We start from the raw sequence: 17,497 nt of genomic DNA, 5'->3' as shown, positions 1-17,497 counted from the left end.
TTTGAAGGACACTGACGAAAAAAGTCTATTAACTGAGTTCTTTGTCAAATAAAGTTCCGGAAAAAAATGAAAATTTAAAGAAGGAAAAGTTCGAATTTGACAGAAAAAAACTGCATTGATGTCTTCTCTCCCTTTTCACAATAAAGTCTGTGAAAATTAAATAAAAATTGAGAAATCTTAACCGACGCAAAACCGGGAATAAAATGATTTTGACAAAACTTTAGAGTTTGAGGATTCCTCCACCCTCCCTCAATCTCGCGCCGCCGTTGCGCAGGCTACACTCATAAGAGCACAAGAAAAATCACTGCAAGAGGCTTGGCATAATCGAAAGTATTCTCCAAAGAAAGTGGAAGAGAGTGGTAAAACAAACGTTTAGGAAGAATAATTCTTTATTAAACCACGGTGCCATTTTATTATACAATCTATTCTATTAGTTGTTATTTAAAAACTTTAATGGCATAGTTTTTGTCAATTTTAGAGGTATTTTACATCTATGACCCCAACAAAAACTTTTCAATGTTGGAAAAAATGCGTTTAAAACTATGAAAAAACGAAAGAAAAAATCTTTTTCGCTTACATTAATTCCAGTCAAAACAATCATGATATTAGGACTTGCGAGAATATTTTCTAAATTTATTTTTGTGTTGCAATTTCCATTACTTTGTGTTTATGATGTAGAAAACAATTTTAAAAGGAATTTTCAACCCATGTTGATAAACTTTCATTACCTAAGCATCATTCATATTACTCCTTGTTTTTAGTTCCCTCCAGTTCAATAACAGTTCTAAGTCAATGTTGGAGCAAGGGAAGAAATCATTCTGCCGTTCTCCCTTGGTTGGAGCGAACTATAGCTTTGCTACGGGCGGTAACTCCATCTCGACTTGGAACTATTATTCGTGGTCACTGAAGGGAACTGTGAAAAAGAATATTATCCATTATTTTTATCAAAATTTTAAATATAAAACCTTATTATTGTTATTAGGCTATTAGTCCTTGAATTTACCAAGACTTTTTTCGTCTTATTTTGTATCTTTTATGACGAGTGTATGAATAGAAGTAGTTTCTACAAATTTCTACTTCCGTTTACTACGGTCCTTCCCATGTAGTTCAGACTATAGTAGAATAACATAGTCATTGGAAAGCGCTTTTAATAGCAGCACTTTGTACAGTCGGTTTGCAATCACATTTCTCTTGAAGCATAAAGATTTCATTCACAATCTTTTTGCTGTGAGTAGTGACATCTTTCAGTTGCTTGGTCAGGACCGTCCTGAGCAAGCAGGACTTGACCAAAGCCTTAGCTTTTTATCAAGTAAGTTGACTTGCCCTTCCTAGTCGCACTATAAGTCATCATCATCCATATCTACGCTTCCTGGACTTGGGTTCCTGGATGATGCCAAAGAGTAGGCCTCCATCGCTTCTGCTGACTCATTTGGATCTAATGGTTCTTGTTTTATACTGAAGTCACAGCTTAGCTGAGATTCCGGTTCTGATTTTACTGCAAGCACTGTGGACAGTAAAGCAGTACTCGTGTCTGCTGTTAGTGGAGTAGTTGGTATGCCATGCGCTCGAGCATGCATTTCCAGTTCCTAAAAACCCCAAACATTACAATTCAGTTTTATAATTATTGAGAACCATAAAAAACCTTTAGTTTTATCAATAAGAATCATAATTATGAGAGGGGGCAATTAACAGAGAATACAAAGAAAAATCAATACAAAGAAAATTGCAAAAATTGTATTATTTTTAGAACTTATAAAAGCAATGATAGCCACCAAATATATTACATATTGGAGAAGACCAAAGTTTTGGGGTTATTCCCACCCCTTCCCCTATTATAGACACATAACAGCTTTTCCCCTATAGAGTGTGTGCAACCATGTGACTCAAAATCCCTTTAGATACGAATAACAATGAAAGCCTGGTTAATCTACGGCCCTGGATAAACGAAGAAACGTGTTTACCGCGCGCATGTTTCCCAGTTTAGCCACATGCGAAACATCGCCGCGTGCAACAAATTTTGCTTTCAAGACGCGAAAAATGTTTTTGCTGTGCGGCAGAAACATTTCATGTTTCCAAGACGCATGGAAACATTGTTTCCCGATGTTTCCTGACAGTTTTGCCACCTTAGGAAACATTTAGAACATGTTTCTGGAAACATGTTTCCTCGTTTAGCCAGAGCCTAACAAGAGAAGTTAATGAGGAATGCTTTGTTATTGTCAACCAAGATGGCAGCAATGACGTAACATGCACCTGCTCTATACTAACCAAAAATTATGGGAAGCATGTTTCAAAATACAATTAATTCTCACCTGGACTCGTAGAAGCAGCTTTCTGTTGATCATTTCTAATTGTCTCTTTTCCTGGTCTACTCGCTTCATTTTATCTAAGTCTCGTTTTAAATTTCTTATGTAGTCAACTGAAGACTTGAGGATGGTTCCCTTGTTTTGCCGCATATCTCTGAAAAATGAGAGAAATGAGTTTGAAGATACTTTCAATTATTAAACTTCATGTTAGTTCTAAAATTCCTTGCAAATCACATTTAATTCTAGAATTTTTTTTCTTCATTTTTTTACTGGTATTTCTAGAGAAGAAGTCAACATGAAACTATCCCAAACAAAAGTACTGAATTGATTTGGAACGAGAAAGTTCATTAGGTACATTTGTAATCTTCACTACACATGAAATTAGAAAGATTTTACTTTGAATGTGAAACAAAGTCGTAATAATAATAATAATCATTATAGTTATAGTCAAAGTAAAACAAAAGAAAACTGAAATTAGTGACTACTACTACGTATTATGCTTAAGGTGCTGACGCACGGTGCAACATTGCACGAAACCGGACTGTTGCAGCGTCTCTACCTCAAACTTGTTGCATGCAACAAATCTGAAGTTGAATTGCGCTCTACTCTTGCAACATTGCGCGCAACAAAAATTTCATCGTATGAACATGGTTGCAACATTACCTGCAACATTTTGAAATTTCCAGCCAAGCGGCCTGCACCAAATCCATAACTTCTGACCATACATCTTAACATATCAGGCTGGCAAAAGCCATGTTGCATGATTTTGATGCAATGTGTGTCACCCCAATTCACATTTGTTGCTTGCAATGTTGCGTACAATGTTGCACTGTGTGTCAGAACCTTTACTATCTTTTAATTGGCCAAGGAAAATCAGTTTGCTACAAGTAGTTGTCTACAGTAGTTTACTTACGAGTCCTGCTTCGGCAGCATTGTTCCAAGCTCTTTGATGCGATCATTAATATTAAACCGCCGTCTTCGCTCAACTAAAAATTCAAATCAAAGAAAGGATGGTGAAGTTGGAAAGGAGAAATTTACTACCTGTCTCTTGAGGTACGATAATAGTATACCAGAAAACGTAATTCCAACTTACTCATATTGTGGTTGTCTTTCTTTTGTCTGTCTCTTGCATATGCATGTGGATCAATAACTTCTACTTGAAAATGCAAAGATGCAGATCAGTAAAAAAGAAGAAGGGTTTTCAATACCAGCTTGAGCAAGCTCCCTTGTGTGTGCGGGGCTTTATTGAAAACCTTGCAGAAGTATGCACATGTTTAAAATTGCAGTGACTCTGCTGCAATCTTTCACTGTAAAATTACCACTGAAATCTGTACTCAAGTATCTCAAAAAAATAATTATTGCTAGTGTAAATGTCCCTTTATAAAACTCACTTTCATTTTGAAGAATGGCAGGTGGACATGACGATGGTGCTCCAGTGTTATTGACCTACAAACAAAAAGCAAAATTTATGTGTAAATGTTATGTTTAATGTTTATTACTTACTGTTGTATAACGACAAGACAACTCTAATGTATTATGTGAGTTTGACCATACCACATGGCCTTGTCACAGTTCTGTGTTTTCCCCCCATCACAATTAAAATTACACATCTTTATCATTACTTTTTTCGCCATTAATTTGTTGGACCAAGTGATTGCTATCAATGTGAAACTCTCAACAACAACAAAAACACTACAGAAATACGTTTTTTCCATGCTTATTTCTACTCAAGTAATTCAAAACAGAGAACATTTTAATTCTTCTGTTTCTATTAGCTTCATCAACCATGTTAATCTATAACACTGAACATGGAAAAGTTTTAATTGATTGCTCAAAGAAACACAAAAACAGCTCTATGATATTGATAACTGATCAAGCAGTAGCTTCGAGAGTTTTTCTCCACTGAGGTTCTCTGGTTTTCCTCTCTCAACAAACCTAAATTCCACTAACTAAATTCCAATTCAATCTGAGTTACCCATGCTGTAACTCTGATCAGCCCAGAGGCTGTTTGATGGTAGTAATTAAATATGATGGAATTTTTAATTCAAATTCTATCATTCTTATTTTTTAGATTTTACTACATGATTATCATTAGTTATTTGCATTTACAATTTGGTCAACAAAAATCTTAATAATAATAATTTGATGAACTACTTATAATTTAATCAATTTGGTCCTAGACTTGATGCCAAAGCGTTGTCTAGTAATAAACGTAAACGGTATGAATTGAAATGACAAACCAATTCTTGATATCTTACTTACCATGGGTGTCAATCCTAAACCTCCATATAAGTCGTACATACTGCTTGCTGTTGGAATCTAATACAAACAAATATGTCAATTTTAATTACAATTTCCAGAACATCTTCCTATTTTGATTAAACCTTTACAGACAAACCACCTCAAGTGTGAACATATAGAGGTCATTTATGACTATTGTTGTTTTTGGATTCATTTCATTATTCGATTCAAATATTTCTTATTGAAAACGAATATTCAATATTCAAAAAATAATAATAGTTTGCAACTTTGATTAACTTGGCTCGTAGGCTCTTGTTTATAGTGGAAACAGAAGGTAAGTCATTAATATTACATATTCCTGCACAAAAAGTTGCTCTCACATTTCAGCAGCATATATGCTTGGATTTTGTATATGCTAGGCTTTGAAGATTTGTTTTTTATAATAAATGGGTACCAGTGAATGTTCAAATCGAATAATGAAATCAAGAATCCAAAAATAAAGTCATCAATGACCTCTACGTGTTCATGCTTGAGGTGGTTTGACTGTAAATTCCAATTTGATCACATGGAATAAAAGCTACAGGTTTGTTATCCAGTGTCTAAATATTATAACATTAGTAAAATGCTAATTAGTTTTTACTTTAATCATTCTAAAAATTGCTATTATTGAACAGTTTGAAATTTATTGACAATCATATAATTTTATTCATCACGTACAAACAAAAAATACAAATTTTTACCTGTGATGGATCTTGCCATGCTAAGACATCGTCACCTTGATTGGATTCCAAACTAAACGATGAACCAAAACATTTCAAGTCAGTCTTGAAATACTAACTAAATGATAAATAAACAAATTGAGATGGTTTTCTTTTAGTTATGTACCTTATTATGTCATCCAGTAGGCTGTCAACCTGTCAATGAAGCAAATGTAATGAGAACTTTTTCCTGGCAAGTGATGATGATATTACTCAGACCAGGTACATGTACTGTAATAGGCATATATGATGCAGTCCAAAAATGCTAACATTTTGTTCCTAAATGGCTATATGAATTATATTATATTATTTCATTTCAGATTTTATGGTATGATGATGTACGTGACAAAAAAATAAAACAGTTGTGACACGAGGTTCAATATAACATGATGTTATACAAGTGGACCACTGGAGCACATGGACGTGAGTGTGCCTCATGCAATATTGCCACTCATGCATGATCATCCAAATTAAATACTTGCTAGAATGTCATACACTGCTTATAATAACATGGAATCTAGAACAAGCAAATTTACGATACTCCAGTTTCAAATTCTCTGTTCTACAGAGTTAGCATTGACTTTGTATGGAATTACTTTAAATATTCATGTGTTCCAGTGAAGTTCAGTGGAGTTTCAAAGTGTTTCTATCGTTGAAGTTGTGCATTTTTTACTTTACTGGTGGTATTAATTGTGAATATTTGGACAATAAAAAGCAGTTTTTCACCTAATTTTGAAAAAGGTCTATTGCATAAAATGTTTATGTTTTAAAAATTCTAACGGGGAGTGTTGTGAGTTTGACAGATAAAAGCATTAACAAAAGTTAAAACATGCTTTTCTAGGTCACTGAGAATGAAACGCACCATAATCTTTATTATTATTTTAAACCTAAAATTTAACAAATACTTCTCATTGACTTACATGTACCTCAGAGTTGCCCATACCGTCAGGACTCGTCACAGACATAGGACTCGGTGGAGGCTTCATTCTTTTTGCTCCCAAGCTTGCGATAGCTTGTTGGTTTATAGCATTTAAGGTTGGTTGGCTATTTGAGATATTGTTCGTTGTTGTATTTTCCAAAAGGTGGTTTGGTAACGAAAGAGTTCCATGTGTTTCCAAATATTGTTTTACTTGTCTCTCTCGTTGTTGGTTTACATAATAACGAGTAGGGTTTTCTAGCTTTGTTTTGACCTAAAAGAAGAGAGAATATTTTTAAAGTTAGAAAACTCGTAAACAATTCTATAAAATACTGTATCCTTCTTATTTCACATCATAATAAAGGGGAGTCATTGTAGAGTCTCTCTGGCAAAAGACTAATGTTTATGGAAATGCACAGTCGCTACCACTACATTTAATAAAAGCACACACCATGCAATATTATTAATTATTGACATATTTTATTGAAATAACACTGTTTTTAAATTCTGACATGATTTCTTTGAATTAAGTTCAAATCTTGTTTGTAACATTTAGGAATAATTAATTTAAAAAAGATAAAGATAAAATAACATTTTATTATAGAAATCTGTAGACACAAAGTTTATTTATATTATATCAAAAATATTTGTAAAAAAAATCAGATCATTAAGTTAACCAAGTTACAGATTAATATTAATTAATTATTATTTTCATTGAAAACGAGTTTGATTAAAAATAAATAACACATCTACACTAAATTTAGAATTAAAATATAATCTTATTATTATAATATACAAATAATGTCAGGTAAAGTTTAGGGATAGAAATAGACAACAAGGTTACTTGGAATAATTGCACATGGAAAAACATCAGACAAAATCCGATAAAATTTAAAGGAATTAAAACATATTTAAAAATATACAATTATAAAAATAACTTACCTGTAATACACTTGTGGGTACTTCATGTGGCAAGCTTGAAGAGGGAGCAGAACTAACACCCATGCTAGACGGTATAGATATGCTCTGAGATTCTTGACTTGTTTGTGCTACTGCTTGATTCAATTTCTTTTCCTGTTGTTCAAGTTGCTCGAGGTGTTGTTTTTGTAGCTGTTGTTTAAATACTGTTCTTGTCATTGGAGATGCCATGGTTGGTGTAGGTGTATAGGTAGTCTGTGCTACACTTCCAGTACTTAACAGCAGACCCAACACAGAACCTTCCTGAACACTGTGACAAACATAAGGATTAGTTTGGCTGAATTTAAATGAACTTGATAAAGCTCCATTATTGTAGTAGCGCAACTGTGGCTCTCTAGACTTTGTCATCTTAAAATTTCAAAACAAAATTAAGACTTCAAGAATGTGAGATGTTGTTTCTCTAACTCTTGGGGATAAAACTGAAATCCAACTCAAATCCATTGATATACACTGAAATTAAGCCAAGCAAATCAAAGGGCACAAGTCCTGACAAGCCATATATGTCATTAGGGAGGAAAATGTACTTTGAAACCACTTCCTCTTTGATATGTCACACAACGGTTGGTTCCTTATATGGATATTGATTTTAACACACCTTGTGACATCGATGTCACACCCAGATAGCCATCAATATAATATAAATGATAATAAAGTGCTGTACAGCGAACTACTATTATAATCAGTTTCCTGTTAATCTTAGAATTTTGGCTAAACAATTCAAGGAGGAGAAAATACATTAATTTATTCTTTTCTCTTTGCAGAGGTAGAAAAACTAAAGGACCTAAATTGCTTTCTTTTCTTTAAATCTGTCTTTCTTTGCTTATACATGTATATCACACATGTACAATTTGTTTACAATTCTATTATATTGCACTAAAAATGATGACAATTTGCCAAGTTAAAAAGAAGAGTCAGACAACATCAAAGGTTATCTTAACTTAGGATCAAAATTCTGCATGATGTAGCATCAATCCTGCCGAACTCTTGATTTCATGATGCAATCGTTTTTTGAAATCTATTTTTAACGAACTATATAGAGTTACAGGGGGAATCACCTTCAAGGCTAGATACGTTCAAATATCTATACATTCAGAATATATTTTTCCAAAGCATGCAAGTAAGAAATTGTAGATTTTGATTATGACCTTGAATAATCAAAACTTTAAAATAAGAAAACGATTCTTACTTCAACTTAAATATTAAAAAGATGGTGAAAATTCAAAAACTATTTTCAAAAGTGCCCAATAACATGTTTCTAATTTTAGAAAATAATGAAAAAATTTTGATCACAAGACTTTGAAGTGATAACATCGCCTTAGTAAACAACAAATAAACAATAGAACCTTTACAGTTGGCTGAGTTCTGTATTAGCTTTTGCAGTTCAAGCTGTGTTGAAGCTTTCTAGTAAAGAATTTATATGTGCATAAAAATCAACCAGAAGAGTATGCATGAAATTCATACTGGGGAAGACTTATTGAACCATTTTGTTCATTCTGTCTTTCATTTTCTCCTAGAAAAGTAAACGACACTTGAAAAAAAAACAAAAAAACTGGTTAAATGAAAATAAAATATATGAACATTTGGAATTCAATGATTACAGCTATAGATGTATGTAGGTATTAAAACCGTATTGACTTTATTCTAAATTTCAATAGTCCAGGTTTTATCGTCTGTGCTCTCTTTATCATTGCTATGAATAGCTTCTAGAAAAGCACAAATACGAACATTATAATGTAAACGTGTGTGGCTAAGTCTGCAAGCTGGAAAGGAGCCAAGTAGAACAGTTAATGATCAAGAAACAATAAATTTGAATGAGTTATGTTGTAATAAAGGTTATGAATAAAAACCCTGAAGTGATGTATTAACTTTGCATCACGAAAGACGAACAGGCAAAACAAAAGATGATTTTTCAACAAACATTTCCCTAATGAGCTAAGCTCTTCGCGAGTAATACGATCAGGTTATGGATAAAACATGTATAGGCTCGTTTCTTTTTATTAAGTGCCGAAAAATTTATTCATGGACGTCATACCAGGCAAGGGTTTCGTTTCTGTTTTCAAATTTGAAAAGAAATTACTTCCAAAACCATAATCACGTTCTAGATTATGGAAGAATTTCAGGAGGTTGTGAGATTCATTTTGAGCTTTTAAGATCTCTGACTTGAAGGTTTATTTAAGGTTTAATTCAGCAAATTTCGATCATAATCTAGCAAGGTCTTTGAAGGTTGAATTTGTTCAAACCGAATCCGGATATCCGCATCGAAGGAGTGCAACATCCTTTGCTGCTTTATTTCGTGGAAATATCTTGAAAAACTTCCAATAAATTAACAAAAATAAACCATCAGCAAGTAATATATGTACCGCAGGGTTTCAAACATTTTCTCAATAAAGGCAGAATTAGCGAGGGGAAAAGACGAAAATAAGATGAAATCACAATACACGTGTAGTGTTTTCGATGCGTGGGGGGCAGTTCCCTCGCCATGCTTTTTCGCCGCTTTTTACACTCAAATCGCTTCCGATTGCTTTGAAACTCTCACACAACATCCTCATAACACTATAGAACTGCGATCTAACAGAACTTTCACTAATAAGGAACGAGAAACGGGAAAAAACTTACCTCTCTAGTGGATGAGATTTGAGCTCGTAATAAGAACTGCTGAAGTTGTCGACTTGGAATCCTTCTTCTAAGAGATCGAAACCAAGATCTATGCCCGATTCGCACATTGGAGCTCTTCAAACACTCCCCCTTCAAAGAGTGGGGAAAATATCAAGAAAAGAATTAAAGAGACCTCAATTTTCTTCGCCAAAACACTACGAAACTCTCTTCACAAAATTCACCTTCCGAACGACCAGCCATATTTTCTTTCCTGGCAACGAACTCTGATTGGTCTCATTTACCACGTGGTTTCCGAAATAGGGGAATTACGTCAGAATAATTATTTATGTTGACAAGATGGGTGAGGGGCAGTTACCCCCTTGACCTAATATGGTTACAGATTGCGTCAGAGGTACATATAGCGCTGGGGAAGCCCCGAATGATGACACGCACATCATTTGTATGTATTTCTCGAAATTCTTGAATAAAGTTTGTGTCTAGTCAAGTGAACGCTTTCACGACTCTTTTCATTGCTACTCGCTGATTGAGACAGCAGTCACGACTGGGAAATTGGGCAATACACTTCCGGCAATCAAAATATTCAAATTAATAAAGTTATTCTCTGATTGGTGGCAGTGTTGCAGTGAAAAGAGAGGTGAGACAGTCACAAAATATTACGCATGGAAACCCACAAAGTGAAAATGGAATTAATTTGTTCAGCACTCACTTTACGCAATGAGATTTTTTTGCCTAAAGCTATAAAAGAAAAGAACTGAAAAATGAAACTTCTGCGGTTTTGTTATTGACTGTATTGACGTAAATGACGAAAATTTGTAAAATATTTAATTTCCTTTTAATGTTTTTTTTTTAATGAAAAGGTTAAATCCATTTCTTAATTCATTAAATTTTGACTTAAAAGAGGGTCCTGAAGGGGTAAAATGGGAGTTGGATTCAATTTTTTTTGGCTAGGAAAATGGGATGTTATGCACTGGAAATGGGATTCACAAAAAAAAAGAAGAAGAAGAAGAGAATTAGAATGAGATTTCAGCAAAATATAGGTTGGATTTGGGCAAAATGGGGGCTAGAAAATGATATATGACCCTTTTAAAAACGTCACGTTGTGAAACTGCCCACTTTGAGTTCAATAGATCATAATTATTACATTGATCGTCATTGGCCATCACCATCGTCGTCGTCGTCCTCATCATCATCATCTTTATCGTCATTATCACCATCTCGTATCGTTAATCATCATCATTATCATCATGTAATCATCATCATCATCACCATCATTATCAAAAAGCGGCGGTCACCAACACTGGGCCCCCTGTGGTCCAATCCAGCCGTTCATCCTCAGCCCTTCCTCTTATGTAATGCAACATGGCTTCCATGCAGAGATTCGTGTGTCTTGTTACTGGTGCAGCATCTGGTCTTGGTAAAGCCACAGCTCAAAGATTAATACGAAATGGTGCTAGGGTTGTCATAGCTGACCTACCTTCCAGTGAGGGGGAAGTCGTTGCTAAAGAACTTGGAGAAAATTGCACATTTTCCCCTACCGATGTTAGTAAATTTTTATCTTAAGTTTTCAAAAAGTTTTTTAACAATTTCATTAATTAAGATTTCACTACAACTAATTTTGAAATTCAATAATTTTTGAGTTAGTAATTTGACATATTGTCCATTTACAATTTTTTTTTTCATTTTTTCGTTATTTGTGTGTGTGTTGGGGGAGGGGGGTCAGAGATCATCCAGTTGGGGGTATTTTAAAAGGGTAAGTTTATCTGAAAATATTTTAGGCATACTATACCCTGATATGGTGTGTAATTTATTAGGGAGTCTAGGGTGGCATAGCCGTAGTGCACTTATTGTCACCTCTGGGGTCTCAGTGGAGTAGAGTTTGCTAGGTCTTTCCCTTGATTCATTGGATTTTCTCTTGAGTCTCTGGTTTTCCTCCCTATGCAAACATAACCACATCAATTCCAATTTTATTTGTGAGTAAACTATGCCTTGACTTTGATTATTCCAGAGATTGTTTTAGGGTTCAATCTGTGAGTTAGCCATGCCTTGACTTTGACCAGCCTAGCAGTTGTTTGAGGGTACAATCTGTGAGTTAGCCATGCCCTGACTTTGATCAGCCTAGAGGTTGTTTGAGGGTACGATCTGTGAGTTAGCCATGCCCTGACTTTGATCAGCCTAGAGGTTGTTTGAGGGTACAATCTGTGAGTTAGCCATGCCCTGACTTTGATCAGTCTAGAGGTTGTTTGAGGGTACAATCTGTGAGTTAGCCATGCCCTGACTTTGATAAGTCTAGAGGTTGTTTTGGCATACCAATAAAATGTGAAGATATACACAGTATTTATTCTAGTTATATTTGCTTATTTTAACCATTTTTATAGGTTACCTCAGAGGCAGATGTCCAAAACACAATTAAGGTGGCTAATGATAAGTATGGTCCATTGAATGCTGCCGTTAACTGTGCAGGTATTGGCATAGCTGTCAAAGTGTTATCCAAGGCTGGTGAAGCACATCCTCTTGATCAGTTTGAAAAAGTCATAAAGGTAAATATAGATTTGTTGCTCAAAAAATATCCACACTTCTCAAATATAGGAGAGGAGTTTGCAGAGGTATGGAGGGTCAGAGGAGGGTCTGAGGAGGGTACACCTCCATACCCAACCCATACAAGCTCAAAGTGACAAAGAACTGTAAACTCTAAGGGCTTGGGTGGGAATTACTTTCTAGTATTTTCTTTCCATTACTTTATATGGTTCTGTCTGGGATTATGCTTTACTTTCCATGAAGGGCATGGATATTTTAATGGAACATAAATGTAACTTAAGCAAGGTTAAACTTCAGGCTAGTTGGTCAGCGGTCTTGATACTGTTGCAGGGAATATACTTGCAGGGGCCAAATATTTGGCTTGTTTTTCTTATCACTTGCATTAATTTTGCTTGCTTGTTTGTGCTGGGCTTTGCTTGGTTGAGCAACTCTGTTGGATATTTTATGGAACCACATACTCTAGAATCTTTTGTTTGACTGTGACTCCCTTCTGAAAGTACTCAAAGTGTGTTCTTCATTTTGACCTCCAGGTGAATACCACAGGAAGTTTCAATGTAATAAGGCTGGTTGCAGAACAGATGGCAAAAAATGAACCCACTGAGGGTGGTGAAAGGGGTGTAATTGTCAACACTGCTAGTGTTGCAGCTTTTGATGGGCAGATGGGCCAGGCAGCATACTCTGCATCTAAGGGGGGTATAGTTGGTATGACTTTGCCGATTGCAAGAGATTTAGCAAGGCATGGAATAAGGGTGAATACTATTGCACCAGGTATGTAAAATAGTCATAATCTCCATCATGTATCATCATCATCATGTATCATCATCATCATCATTATCATCATGTATCATCATGTATCATCATCATGTATCATGTATCATCATTTATCATCATCATGTATCATCATTTATCATCATCATGTATCATGTATCATCATCATCATGTATCATCATCATCATCATGCATCATCATCATCATGTATCATCAACATGTATCATCATCACACATCATCATCACATATCATCATCTGGAATCATTTGCATCTCATTGAACCCTCCTTTGAAACTTTACTCATTATTTATTTTTCAGGTTTGTTCTTGACACCACTGCTTCTTAGTTTACCAGAGAAAGTAAGGATAGCACTGGCTAAGACCATTCCCTTTCCCAGTCGCCTGGGGGATCCTGAAGATTATGCTCACCTTGTGCAGTGCATCATGGAAAATCCTATAATGAATGGGGAAACCATCAGGATTGACGGAGCACTAAGAATGCAGCCTTGAGTAACCTGTCTGCCCTTTTAAAAATGTATTATCCATATATTTTGCTGGACTATAGGGTATTTAATTAGGGTTTATACATGCTATGAATATACTTTGTACTTTTTTGTACAAAAAGAGATATGAATAAAATTTCAAGAACCCTGGGAAGATTTACAAAAAATGTGTTGAGATTGTTAGTATTTAAATATTTTAACTATATGGATTCTTGCAATGATATGGTAGGGCTAAAAAAAAATGGCCGGTCATTGAGGTACCATCATTGGGGTACTGTCATTGGACAATGTTTGGCCAGGATTGGAACTTGGTTAACTCCTGCCTTGCTGGTCATTTTCATCAGAAACAAGGTGTGATCAAGCTAAAACTATACTGCCTGTTATTTATGGCCCTGGATAGAAAAAATAATGAAAGAACAAAGAAAGAAATGCCAGTCAAACTGGAACTCAGATCTACATTCGAACCTTGCTTTACAGACAAACAGCTGAATATGGATGCCACCATTTTATTAAGCAGATTTCTTTTTGTCCTACTAGTTTACCTTTATTGCCTTCAGTAAAGAAGGATAATCACCAGAGAAAATTAACTGCCTCATTGAACTGTAAATGTACCTCCTAAAAACATATCCCTTCAACTCCATAGTGAAAACTAAAACAATTTTTTATCCAGTTTAAAATGAACACTATGTATATTTTGAATAGAAATATGGATTTTCATGTGCACTGGTTGAGATACACTTATGGTGGGACTCCGATAATCATGGCCACCTTGAATGTGAGAACCAATAAAGTTGTAGAATGAAAACAATACATGTATTTCAAATTTGGGTCGCTGGAGCAGGAAAACAGCAGAAAACGATAGCCTTTTAACATACCTCTTTATTCTCACAAGAAAATGACCATTTTTGCTTATAGATAACATCAGGGTTAAAATACCATTCATGCAGACTAGGTTTCAGATTGGCTTGCCATTGTTGAATCAACCTCTTGTTATTTCCTTAAGGGACTAGCCATTATTTATGGAGGGGGGGGGGTCTGTGCAAATAGGGGTGGGTCAGTATATTTTATGCATAGGTTTAAGCAAAAATCAGCAAAAATCATGCTTAAAAAGAAGGGGGGTCAGCAAAAATCAAGCATAGCATATTTCATAATGCACCAGCCTCCCCCCTTTCGATAAATAATGACCAGTCCCTAACTTCTTCAAATTTTACAATTTGATTGGTTCTTGCTGTCGAGGTGGCCCCAGTTATTGTAGTCGCATTGTAAAAATTATTTATTAAACTTTTGATACTCAGTAGACTATTATGAGAGTCTTGACAAGCTTTCGATTCTCACTACATGACATGATCAGAATTCTAGTTAGAATCAAGAGCTTGTCAAGACTCAAGTAAGTGTACTGGGTATCAAAAGTTTAATGTATATTTCTTAGTTTGGAAAAGAAAGTTACAATACTCCAGTTTCTACTTTGCTGTTGCACAGGGTTAGCCTTGATTTTGTGCAGAATAATTATGTGTTCTAGTGAAGGTCCGCGTTTGTATTGTTGAAGTTTTGCATTCTTTACTTTACTGTTGGTATTTGTGAATATTTAGACACTGATTTGAGGCTAATGAATCACAGCAGTAATTTGGAACTCGAAAATGGTCTATTGAATTTAGAATTATTCCAAGTTTGCAATCCATAAACCTCTATGATTATAAAAGAAGTATTTCCTAGTTCAGTCAGTGATCAATAAGCTTGACAACTTTAGGTAGAACCCTAGTCATCCTAGGATAAACGAACAGCACCATCTAATCTTAGAACTTCTCCATTCATCATTGGGTTTTCAATGACTGCTTGAACGAGATGTGCAAATTCCTCTGGGGTTCCTGCACGGCTTGGGAAGGGAACAGTTTTTGTGATGGCAGCTCGGCCCACAGGATCTGGTCTCCCTGCAACAAACATGGGAGTTTCGAACAACCCTAAAATAAAGACAAAAAGAATTGGTATGTGATAATAAACAAAATCATTCTGCTGAATGCAAGTGAGAAGCTGTTATTTGTCTCTAATCTAATTGTTTTGTAGCGTTCAAATGACAGTTCTCACCAGGTGCAATAGTGTTGACTCTGATTCCAAACTTTGCCAAATCCCGTGCAAGAGGAAGAGTCATGGCATTGATGGCTCCTTTGGTGGCCGAATATGCCACTTTACCGCCCTGTCCCTCATAACCATGGATACTTGACACATTAATAATAACACCTCTCTCACCACCATCATTAGGTGTGTTCTTTGACATTGCCATGGCAACCAATCTTGCTACATTGAATGTCCCACTGGCATTGATCTGGTAAATAGAGATGGTTCAAAGAGATATGCTGGAAAGAGCATTTTTTTCCAGGAGCAACAAGGGCTAACCAGGACTAAATAAGACCATTTTCATTTTTCTTAACTGGGTTGCTGAATTTTGTCTGCTCTTTTTTTAATCATGTTCTGATTGGTTTGTTCAATGGTGATCTGTGATTGGGCAATTCATTAGTTAGTTGGGATTAAAAAAAAGGTTTGGTCAAAACATTTAATATTTCCTCACATATAAGGTGCACCTTAATAAGATGCATCTTATAAGTAATTAATTGATTTAATAATTTAATGTACTTGTGAGGAAGTGAGGAAATATGGTATATAATTTCTGATAACTCAAATTTTAGTGAACTGTGATTGCCTGAATTGGTTTATTGATTTTTCAGATTAGTTAATAATTGTTTTGATTGGTTCCTCCATTGGAAGACAATGATTTGCTAATTACTGCATTCTGATTGGTTCATTAGATCCCAGAGCTCCTCTGATTAGATCCACTCAATCACCAAACAGAATGCACCATTACCTTGATAGCCTTTTCAAACAAATCTAAAGAATGAAGTTCACCATCTTCTGATATTGTTGGTTTGGTAACATTGATTCCAGCACAGTTAACAGACGTATTTATTAGGCCATACTTCTCCTTGGCTGTTGATACTGCTATATCTATATCTTTCTCTGAAGTAACCTACAAAAGAAAAAGCCCATCAATTTGAGATATATATTTCAAAGCTGGGATACCTGTGTTTTTCTCTAAGACAGATAGCTCAATATACTGCTGTAATAGGACTTTTAATTTAAAAAAAAAATATCATAAAAAGGTTTCTTAACATCTTTAAGAATGTATGGAAACTTCCATCTGGTGTTTGTTACTAAACTGCGCGGATTTAGGTCATGAAGTATATTGGTTTACGATACTAGATCAGGATTAGTATCAGGATATTGCTATTGTTATTACCAATAAACATGCGCATATTTCACAGCTTGAAGCACAATAATAAAACAAAAAACAAAAAAGACACTATAATTAATACTTTAAATAAAAGTGTTACAGAATTATAACCAACGTTAACACCCTTACTTACATCAGCTTTAACAAACGTGCAGTTAGCGCCAAGTTCTTCAGCGATGTGTTCTCCATCATCGCTGGCCAAATCAGCAATCACAACTCTGGCTCCTTGGTTCAGAAGTCTCCTAGCAGTAGCTAGACCAAGACCAGAAGCACCTCCAGTGACGAGGCAAACCACGTCTTTGAGAAGCATATTCCTTGAAATAGTAGCGGGAGAAATGCTGCTAACAAAGGACTACTATTTGATTTGAATTGCGTGACTAAAGCTCCACACGTGACAAGAGAAAATGCGTTAAAGAGAAAAAATCTTTTTTGAAAGGGATATATTTTTTAGAAACTAAAATTCCAGCCTCCATAAAAAGTGCGACATGCGATATATCACATAAAATTTAGATAAAATATTGGATTAATATTGGGTTGCGTGACAAAACAAAATCTACCTACCACTCCCCACTGAGTTTTTATTCCACCAACAAAATT

At 35.1% G+C, this 17,497-nt stretch overlaps 3 protein-coding genes across 5 annotated transcripts; 1 reads left to right on the top strand and 2 right to left on the bottom strand.

Moving 5' to 3' along the window:
* Window positions 1-371: 371 nt before the first annotated feature.
* On the bottom strand, window positions 372-10,075 carry LOC116304335 (transcription factor EC). 3 transcript variants are annotated; one of them, XM_031714055.2, is made up of 11 exons: window positions 9,813-10,075; window positions 7,161-7,446; window positions 6,223-6,492; window positions 5,430-5,458; window positions 5,285-5,336; window positions 4,566-4,622; window positions 3,695-3,749; window positions 3,397-3,459; window positions 3,217-3,289; window positions 2,310-2,457; window positions 372-1,586 (listed from the first exon to the last, which is right to left on the bottom strand). In XM_031714055.2, the coding sequence occupies exons 1-11, from the start codon at window positions 9,917-9,919 to the stop codon at window positions 1,338-1,340; spliced, it is 1,389 nt and encodes a 462-aa protein (XP_031569915.1). In that variant the 5' UTR covers window positions 9,920-10,075; the 3' UTR covers window positions 372-1,337. The 3 variants fall into 3 exon arrangements, with proteins under 3 accessions (XP_031569915.1, XP_031569916.1, XP_031569917.1); XM_031714056.2 differs by having other exon boundaries at window positions 3,397-3,456; XM_031714057.2 differs by having other exon boundaries at window positions 6,229-6,492.
* Window positions 10,076-11,138: 1,063 nt separating this feature from the next.
* On the top strand, window positions 11,139-13,767 carry LOC116304314 (3-hydroxyacyl-CoA dehydrogenase type-2). The gene is made up of 4 exons (XM_031714029.2): window positions 11,139-11,351; window positions 12,188-12,349; window positions 12,878-13,115; window positions 13,434-13,767. The coding sequence occupies exons 1-4, from the start codon at window positions 11,172-11,174 to the stop codon at window positions 13,622-13,624; spliced, it is 771 nt and encodes a 256-aa protein (XP_031569889.1). The 5' UTR covers window positions 11,139-11,171; the 3' UTR covers window positions 13,625-13,767.
* A 340-nt stretch (window positions 13,768-14,107) lies between these two features.
* LOC116304315 (3-hydroxyacyl-CoA dehydrogenase type-2) lies at window positions 14,108-17,284 on the bottom strand. Its single transcript, XM_031714030.2, has 4 exons — window positions 17,034-17,284; window positions 16,475-16,636; window positions 15,700-15,937; window positions 14,108-15,575 (listed from the first exon to the last, which is right to left on the bottom strand). Exons 1-4 carry the CDS (start codon window positions 17,208-17,210, stop codon window positions 15,382-15,384), a joined length of 771 nt encoding a protein of 256 aa, XP_031569890.1. The 5' UTR covers window positions 17,211-17,284; the 3' UTR covers window positions 14,108-15,381.
* Window positions 17,285-17,497: the final 213 nt, after the last annotated feature.

Source organism: Actinia tenebrosa, unplaced genomic scaffold (genome assembly GCF_029948245.1).
Source record: "Actinia tenebrosa isolate PJP-AT-01 unplaced genomic scaffold, QUT_ActTen_1.0 PGA_scaffold0__85_contigs__length_37466705, whole genome shotgun sequence".
Taxonomy (NCBI): Eukaryota; Metazoa; Cnidaria; class Anthozoa; order Actiniaria; family Actiniidae; genus Actinia; species Actinia tenebrosa.
This window is presented reverse-complemented; position numbering and strand designations above follow the sequence as displayed.